The 10,194-nt window shown below is 28.6% G+C and overlaps 1 protein-coding gene across 1 annotated transcript; it reads left to right on the plus strand.

Moving 5' to 3' along the window:
• Window positions 1-274: 274 nt before the first annotated feature.
• Window positions 275-7,675, plus strand: LOC118644264 (5'-AMP-activated serine/threonine-protein kinase catalytic subunit alpha-like). Its single transcript, XM_036282411.1, has 3 exons — window positions 275-1,104; window positions 7,295-7,355; window positions 7,455-7,675. Exons 1-3 carry the CDS (start codon window positions 871-873, stop codon window positions 7,475-7,477), a joined length of 318 nt encoding a protein of 105 aa, XP_036138304.1. The 5' UTR covers window positions 275-870; the 3' UTR covers window positions 7,478-7,675.
• The last annotated feature ends 2,519 nt before the right edge of the window (window positions 7,676-10,194 follow it).

A 10,194-nucleotide genomic window follows, 5' to 3' on the forward strand; every position in this document is an offset into this window, starting at 1 on the left:
AGTACTTAACGTAACGTAACGCGTTATGGAAGAGTTTGTGCGGTGGCCCTAACACGTTACGTTACGTTAAGTGCTCCATAAACCTAAGTTCGTACTTAAAATTAAACTTACATCAACGCACAAAGAAACTTTTAACGTAAGTTCTTAAGTTCTTACGTTAAGGATTTCTTTGTGCGTTGATTTAAGTTAAATTTTAAGTACAACTTAGGTTCGTATGGAGTACTTAACGTAACGTAACGCGTTATGGAAGAGTTTGTGCGGTGGCCCTTGCTCGTGATGATTTGGCTATACCGGACAGCATTGAGTTGTCACGAATCATGGTGATAGTAGATGGTTGTGCTTATCATATATTTCGGTCCTAGAGAAAATTACTCGGATAGCCATTATCGTAAACACCCTGTGATTAGTTGATTTCTTAAAACCTTAAGGCCGCCGTACAGACTTTTGCATAACGCATAACGTATGGACATAAGCAAATCGATTGGCCCATAAGCAAAGTGCATAAGAAATTCAACCAATTGACCATTTATGTAATGCGTTATGCAAGTCTGTGCGGCGGCCTTTTGATTAGAGTACGAACAGGCCTTTTGCAATAATAATGTATAACCTCTATCGGATTATTGAAAACTAAAAAGCGTTACGAGTTACGAGTGCGAGAAAAACAAGTTGTCGAAACATTGTGCAATATTTGTATTGTGCAATAATTAAACTATGATATAATATGAATACCAAAAAGGAAAAAACTATATCAAAAAGCATTGTTTGGAACTATTTTATAAAAAAAATAATACATCTTCTCAATGTAAATTATGTACAAAAGTTCTTAAACATGGAAATACAACCTGGAAAGCTGGAAATACAACCAATCTAATGCAACATTTGGAAAGGAAACATACGTTGCATTTGCATCCAAAAAAATGCAATGTTTCTTCAACAATCAATAAAGAAAATATTGATAATAATAATACGCTTATAAATAATGAACAATCTACAACTAATAACATTGCAAATGATAATGAAGATATAGATATGGATGTAGATGATCCCAATGTGCCTAGTTGTTCATATAATACTAACAATAAGTCTAACGTACTTAAACCTAAGGTAATTATAGAATAAATATACAGGGTGTTTGGTAAAGATTTATGCAATTTTTATAAGCAGGTAGAGCGCATTAAGCTGAACATAAAATCCTCATCGTTTTTCCATTTTCGCAATAGTTAACGAGTTATAGACTTGTAAAATTTTCTGTATTAGCCCGGCCTACCGGCAAATGCAAGCACGCCGAGCGCCCGACCGCGGCGGTCGCCCCTCCCTAGCGTTTGAACCTTGAGATTGCTAGGCGCGCGGGGGGAGTTGTTACAACAAGCGGCAATGGCTACGCACAATGTGTACGTGTACATACATGTGTACAAAAAAATATCAGTTCTAATGCTTAAAGAAGCAATTACTAAATTTATATTTTTTTAATAAATAATGATTATTTTTAATAAAACATTTTTTTGGTGATAGTCTTAAACTGTCATAAATTTTAAAAGAAGCTATTATCATGTGCTCAAAAACAAATTTATCCTTCTTTAAACAACATTAGAAAATTTTATCGATTAAAATGGAAATAACAACCAAATAAAATGTTTGTTTCAACTTTATATTCTTAATTAAAAATTAAATAACGAGGATATTTATATTTTTAATAAAATTAATTCTTGTGATAGATTTATAATACACGGAAAAAACTTTATGTAAAAATTACTATGGTAAATAGTAAACGTGGGCCAAGGAGGAATTATGAAAATTTTTATTATGTTTTTCATCAAATTACGACAATATTTACACTACTTATATGATATAATTCTCTGAAATTTCTCCTTACAGTTCGTGGTTACTATCATAAATAATAAAATCATACATAATTTTACTATAAAATTTTCTCCGTGTAAATTTACGAATATATGAATATATTAAATGTTTGAAACTTATAAACAATATTTATTTAATTTAAGAAAATTTTAGTTTGTAATGTGTGTGTGTGTGTGTGTGTATGTGTGTGTACATACACGAAAATGTTAAACATTATTTGTTTTATGTAAAGTGAGATGTTTATTATCAATAGAATATTCTTTTCAACCATTAAAAATAAGATAATTATTAAAAAAGAATAAAATTAAAAATGAATAATTTATTTTCTTAAAACTAGAATCATATTTTTCTACGTGTGCGTGTATTGTATAGTAATCATGAATAATAATAGTGATATAAAATCGCGAACTAAGGAATGATTATTCATTTTCCTGTCACAAAGTGATTATTCTTTTCTCGCATATGTACGTACATACACCACACAAACACACACACACACACACGCACACGCACACGCACACACACAAACACACGAACACGCACACGCACACCAAATACACACACATTACATACTAAATTTTCTTGAATTAAATAAATATTGTTTATAAGTTTTCAAACATTTAATAAATTCATATATTCGTAAATCTACACGGAGAAAATTTTATAGTAAAATTATATATGATTTATTATTTATGATAGTAACCACGAACTGTAAGAAGAAATTTCAGAGAATTATATCATATAAGTAATGTAAATATTATCGTAATTTGATGAAAAACGTAATAAAAATTTTCATAATTTCTCCTTGTCACGCGTTTATTACTTACCAGAGTAATTTTTACCATAAAGTTTTTTCCGTGTATTATAAGTCTATCACAAGGATTAATTTTATTAAAAATATAAATATCCTCGTTATTTAATTTTTAATTAAGAATATAAAGTTAAAACAAACATTTTATTTGGTTGTTATTTCCATTTTAATCGATAAAATTTTTTAATGTTGTTTAAAGAAGGATAAATTTGTTTTTGAGCACATGATAATAGCTTCTTTTAAAATTTATGACAGTTTACGACATTTAAGACTATCACAAAAAAATTTTTTATTAAAAATAATCATTATTTATTAAAAAAATATAAATTTAGTAATTGCTTCTTTAAGCATTAGAACTGATATTTTTTTGTACACATGTACAAGTATACATTGTGTGTAGCCATTGCCGCTTGTTGTAACAACTCCCCCCGCGCGCCTAGCAATCTCAAGGTTCAAGCGCTAGGGAGGGGCGGCCGCCGCGGTCGGGCGCTCGGCGTGCTTGCATTTGCCGGTAGGCCGGGCTAATACAGAAAATTTTACAAGTCTATAACTCGTTAACTATTGTGAAAATGAAAAAACGATGAGGATTTTATGTTCAGCTTAATGCGCTCTACCTGCTTATAAAAATTGCATAAATCTTTACCAAACACCCTGTATATACAGGGTGTCTGGTATTTTTTTATGGGATGTTTATGAGCAGGTAGAGCGCATGAAATTGAACAGAAAAGTCCTTACCGTTTTTCCATTTTCGCAATAGTTAACAAGTTAGTGACTTGTAAAATTTTCTGTATTAGCCCGGCCTACCGGCAAATGCAAGCGTGCTGAGCGCCCGGCCGCCTCTCCCCAGCGCTTGAACCTTGAGATTGCTAGGCGCGCGGGGGGAGTTGTTACAACAAGTGACAATGGCTACGCACAAGCGTAACACTAAATTCTCTCTTTGAGTTATGATAGTTCCTTACGTTTTTTAATGAAAATAAAGTGTTCTAACGACAAAAAGTATGTGTGTACGTGTACATAGATATGTACAAAAAATATCAGTTTTAATGCTAAAGTGATTACTAAATTTATTTTTTTAATAAATAACAATTATTTTTAATAAAAAATATTTTTTTGGTGATAGTCTTAAACGTCGTAAACGGTCATTATAAATTTTAAAAGAAGCTGTTATCATATGCTCGAAACAAAATTTATGCTTCTTCAAAAAACATTAGAAAATTTTATCGATTAAAATGGAAATGACAACCAAATAAAATGTTTATTTCAACTTTATATTCTTAATTAAAATTTGAATAACTAGGATATTTATATTTTTAATAAAATTAATCCTTGTACATACATACGCGAGCTAAAGAATAATCACTTTGTGACAGGAAAATTGATTATGCCTTAGTTCCGCGATTTTATATCACTATTACTATTTACGCTGATTACTATACACGTCATGTAAAAAAATATGATTCTAGTTTAAAAAAAATCAATTATTCACTTTTAATTGTATTTTTTTAAATAATTATTTTATCTTTAATGACTGAAAATAGTATTCTGTTGATAATAAACACCACACTTTACATAAAACAAATAATGTTTAACATTTTCGTGTATGTACACACACATACACACACACACACACACACATTACAAACTAAAATTTTCTTAAATTAAATAAATATTGTTTATAAGTTTCAAACATTTAATATATTCATATATTCGTAAATTTACACGGAGAAAATTTTATAGTAAAATTATGTATGATTTTATTATTTATGATAGTAACCACGAACTGTAAGGAGAAATTTCAGAGAATTATATCATATAAGTAGTGTAAATATTGTCGTAATTTGATGAAAAACATAATAAAAATTTTCATAATTCCTCCTTGGCCCACGTTTACTATTTACCATAGTAATTTTTACATAAAGTTTTTTCCGTGTATTATAAATCTATCACAAGGATTAATTTTATTAAAAATATAAATATCCCAGTTATTTAATTTTTAATTAAGCATATAAAGTTGAAACAAACATTTTATTTGCTTGTCATTTCTATTTTAATCGATAAAATTTTCTAATGTTTTTTGAAGAAGCATAAATTTTGTTTCGAGCATATGATAACAGCTTCTTTTAAAATTTATAATTACAGTTTACGACGTTTAAGACTATCATGGAAAAAATATTTTTTATTAAAAATAATCGTTATTTATTAAAAAAATAAATTTAGTAATCACTTTTTTAAGCATTAGAACTGATATTTTTTGTACACATCTATGTACACGTACACACATACTTTTTGTCGTTAGAAAATTTTATTTTCATTAAAAAAGTAAGGAACTATCATAATTCAAAGGGAGAATTTAGCATTACGGGTTGCTTATGCGTAGTCATTGTTGCTTGTTGTAACAACTCCCCCCGCGCGCCTAGCAATCTCAAGGTTCAAGCGCTAGGGAGGGGCGGCCGCCGCGGCCGGGCGCTCAACGCGCTTGCATTTGCCGGTAGGCCGGGCTAATACAGAAAATTTTACAAGTCACTAACTTGTTAACTATTGCGAAAATGGAAAAACGGTAAGGACTTTTCTGTTCAGTTTCATGCGCTCTGCCTGCTCATAAAAATTCCATTAAAAAATACCAGACACCCTGTATATACAGGGTGTAATGTAATCGGAAGCCATCCCGTAATGGAAAGATAGACGGGATCGAGATGAACATAAAAGTCCAATATTGTCTTGGGTTAGGTCTATCAATAATCGAGATATAAATTTTTCAAATTGTACGAATGAGAGCGCGCCGTGTGAAGAGCCGAGACGCTCGAGCTGTAGCGCGGCCCACTGTGTCGAGCATTGGCTGCCGGCGGCGGGGGGAAGAAGGAGAAGCGGTGCCGCTGCCTGTGCTTCGCCGCCCTCGCGTCTCACTGCACCGCGCCAATACTCGTGGCAATGGCAGCTATGCACATTCGCGATTACTTGACAAATTAGGACAGTTAGCAAAGATATGACAAATTAAAACCGTAATAAACTGCTGTGATTAAGAAAGTTGAAAGAGCGAAAGCGATAGATACTTATGGAATCTACAAATAATCTAATTTCTATCGTAATTGTGAATAAGTAAATTAATAAAAGTTTTTCGTACATTCACGAAAGATTCTTTCTTTTTCTTAAATATCTTATTTACAGTATCATACAATTCTAACTTTGTTTCTTATCGAATTGTGTCGTACTGTTAAATCCTTGATGAAAACATTAATAAAAAATTAACATAAATTTACAATTGATTCTTAAAGTGATAATTTTCTTTATAAGTGTATTATAATATTTGCCGCATCAAATTCTCTCATCGTTTCTTATTGTTTTTTTTCCATGGAATGTTAAATTAACAAAGGTTTATCACAATTAATATCTACGATTGATTCTTCATACATTCTCATTTCGTAAATATTTAATTAGAAAATTATAAAATGCGCGATATATCCATACAATATGTTACACTCATTGTTCATAACACGATAGAAAAATATCTCTTGATGTAACGATTTCACAATAGATTATGCCTTCTACGATAATTATGCTTAGAGATGTTCAATATCAAATGTTATTAATATAACGAAGAGTTTTTCTTTCATAACGATAGGGAACTCGGAATTTCTTTTATCTTTAATTACATTATTAATTACGACAGATTTTTACTGATTGATTCAGAATAGATATCAAGAAAAATACAAAAATCTAATTGGTTTCTCTTTCGTAATCCATTACTTGTCTGAATAAAAAAAAAAAAAAAGAATTTCAAGAAGTGATATCATTGTCTATCGTTCTCTCGTTTCCTGTTAGGAAAGTATATTTTCTCGTTGGAATATGACAAAATATCTACGGAGACATCGTGTTTAATAGTTCTGTTGGAATATTTCGTAAACTTAAGTTCTCTATTGTATAATAACGAAAGAAAACGCTTTGTTGTTAACCATACTGGTGACATTAACATCTCCAAGTATAATTACGATCGTATCGTATAATTTAATCACGAAATCGTTAGATCAGGCATGATACAAGATATTTAAGGAAAAGAAAGAATCTTTCGTGAATGTACGAAAAACTTTTATTAATTTACTTATTCACAATTACGATAGAAATTAGATTATTTGTAGATTCCATAAGTATCTATCGCTTTCGCTCTTTCGACTTTCTTAATCACAGCAGTTTATTACGGTTTTAATTTGTCATATCTTTGCTAACTGTCCTAATTTGTCAAGTAATCGCGAATGTGCATAGCTGCCATTGCCACGAGTATTGGCGCGGTGCAGTGAGACGCGAGGGCGGCGAAGCACAGGCAGCGGCACCGCTTCTCCTTCTTCCCCCCGCCGCCGGCAGCCAATGCTCGACACAGTGGGCCGCGCTACAGCTCGAGCGTCTCGGCTCTTCACACGGCGCGCTCTCATTCGTACAATTTGAAAAATTTATATCTCGATTATTGATAGACCTAACCCAAGACAATATTGGACTTTTATGTTCATCTCGATCCCGTCTATCTTTCCATTACGGGATGGCTTCCGATTACATTACACCCTGTATATATGTACACATATAATACATAAATTTAAATAAATAACATTTTAATTTAAAATATATTGTTCGCAGATAAAACAGCAAAAGACTGGAAATATAGAAAATGCCTTTCAACAAATTAATTCTTTCAAAGGTAAATCAATAATATGTATGTGTATACAATATATAAGTATGTATATTGTGTGTTTCTATTATAATATCCTACTAATTATTTTATTTTTTATTGTTGTAGAAGGAGGTACGCAATGTAACTAATGCAATCGCATTCATGATCGCCAAAGATAATCTTCCCTTTTTAATAGTGGAAAATGAAGGATTTAAACAGTTAATGAAGACAGCAGTGCCTTTATATGTATATTAATAATTATTTATGTTAACTATGTTACTTAGTATATTTATTATTATTTTTCTTTATATATATATATGATACTTATTTGTTTATATTTATTTTATATTCAATATTTTAATAATTATAAAATGATTATTAAACAATTAAATTTTTCAATGAAAATTGAAATTATTGAAGTTCACAAAATAAAAATTATTAAAATTATTTACGATCTTATTAAATAAATTTTTTAATTTTTAAATAAATTAAATAATTAATAAGTCCTATATATTACTCTTTAATTAAAATTATTTTATATGTAATAAAATAAAATAATTTAAACAATTTCCTATAAATTTTTATTTTGTTCCATTTTTCTATCTCAATTCAAAATCAAATTAATTATTAATTTATATTTATTTTACATAATAATATTATATGTTTGAAGCTTATGCCTAATATAATTTTTTTATGTAAATTTATGTTCTTTTGCATTATGTCATATACTGTCGCTCTTGAATTGCATTATTTAAACTAAAATTTTAAAATAATATATGATTACGTTATCAATTTAATTGATAATAATGATACTTAAGTCGTTTACATATTTGCAATTGGTACAGAAAAGGATTGCATTTCAAGACAAACAGTACATGCAGTCTAATGAATCAAAATAGTATATATTATTATATACATATTTTGATAAAAAATAATATTAAACTCAAAGATCCAGTCTTGATCACCTTGATAGAAATATATTAATGAAATATTTCACAAAAACTTTTTTATTTGATCCCTTTTTATTATTTATTAAGATTTCCCAGGTAGCAAGGTGACGTTAATACGACGTCAATAATTCGTCATTTAAGGTCGCAGACGTCATGTTACCAAATTAAGACGTAATAGTAACGTCACTTTTTGACCTATTAATTACGTCAGTCATTTATCCATCCTACAACGTATTTCCGACGTCATATTCTTGACTAATTAATAACGTCAGTTAATTGATCATTTTACGACGTATTAATAAGATTTTATTAGTGACTAATTACTGACGTTAACTATAATTCTTTGTAATAATTGACGATTTGATCTCAAATGACAAATTATTGAGGTCTAGTGGACGACATCTTGCTACCTATAACTATCATTATTTAAAGATTGGTTAATAAACAACATTATTAAAATTAATATAATATTTTATATAATTAATACTATCAATATTTTAGAATCATCCCAGGCAGCACATAATATTTATAATAAATATTTATTAATATTTATTAATATTTATTTTTTCAAAATATATAAATATTTTACACATATTTTATATATACGAAAAAAAAATCTTTATTCAACATATTAAAATATAAATTAAATATTTTATATAATATTTATGATAAATAAAAGATAAAGATTTGTATAAGTAATATTTTGTAAATATTTATAAATATTTCATAAATATTTTTATAATATATATGATAAATCTTTATGATTTGTCAAATCTAAGACCACAAAAATATTTATAAAATATTTAGATAAATATTTATAAAATATTTAGATAAATATTTATAAAATATTTAGATAAATATTTATAAAATATTTAAATAAATATTATAAATATTTTATAAATATTTTATAAATATTGCGTTTTGTCTGAGGTATAATTTAGCTTTATCAAAAGAACAGAGCAAAAACATATTTCTATAAGTTATTCCACATGTTATTTTGCATATGTAAAAATCAGGAAAAAAACTGTAAATTTATATTTATTTATAAAAATATTAGTTAACTACAAGTTTCATGTTTCTCGCATCTATTGAACTGATCTATAACAAATATGTATTCATGATCATCAAGTGTTCATGGATCATCACAAAGGGCTAAGTAGCGTACGATCTTCGAAGTCAAGCAACGTCGACGGCGGTTCAGAGTTGGATGGGTGACCGCGGAAGTTTGGCAATTCCAAACGTGACTATGGTGTGGTGGGTCGTGATGCTTGTTGAGAAACAACGTAGATTTTTTTTAAAATTGTAATTATGTTATTTCGATATTTTCATAATGCAAGTACTGCATATATAGGACATGTACCCAAAATATTTTCTAAAACGTCAAAATAACGGCTTTTACTACCTGGGATAGTCATAAAAATGACGTTAAAATGTCGTCTTTATTAAATGTAACCTAAAAACCTATGTTTTTTCATAAAAATAACAATAAAATACCGTCAAATGTACGATACTAGCTTCTTGAAAATGACGTCAATAATATGAAAATAATGACGTATTTTTGACGTCAATATATGACGTCGTTAAGATGAGACAAATGTACGTCAGTTTTACGACATTTAGACGTCATTTTATCTCGACATTATGACGTCTGGTTCGTCATAAAATGACCAAAAAATGCCGTCAATTAGACGTCACCTTGCTACCTGGGTTATTAAAATGCATTAAAATTCATTAAAATTTATTAAAAATTAATATTTAACATTTATTGAAATTTATAAAATTTATTTATATAATAAATAACAATGTAATAAAATAAATTTTATGAATTTTAAGAAATTTTAACAAATTTAAATGAGTATATATTAAGGAATTTTAATATATTTTAATAAATTTAATAAATTTTAATGAAACAGATC

The sequence above is a fragment of the Monomorium pharaonis genome, chromosome 2, assembly GCF_013373865.1.
Source record: "Monomorium pharaonis isolate MP-MQ-018 chromosome 2, ASM1337386v2, whole genome shotgun sequence".
NCBI lineage: Eukaryota > Metazoa > Arthropoda > Insecta > Hymenoptera > Formicidae > Monomorium > Monomorium pharaonis.

What these genes read in the sequence shown, in the direction of transcription:
- LOC118644264 (XM_036282411.1), top strand. Translation starts at nt 871, where the DNA reads ATGCAACATTTGGAAAGGAAACATACGTTGCATTTGCATCCAAAAAAA. An exon ending in CTAACGTACTTAAACCTAAG is followed by an intron (nt 1,105 to 7,294) that starts GTAATTATAGAA and finishes TATTGTTCGCAG; the next exon opens with ATAAAACAGCAAAAGACTGG. An exon ending in ACAAATTAATTCTTTCAAAG is followed by an intron (nt 7,356 to 7,454) that starts GTAAATCAATAA and finishes TTATTGTTGTAG; the next exon opens with AAGGAGGTACGCAATGTAAC.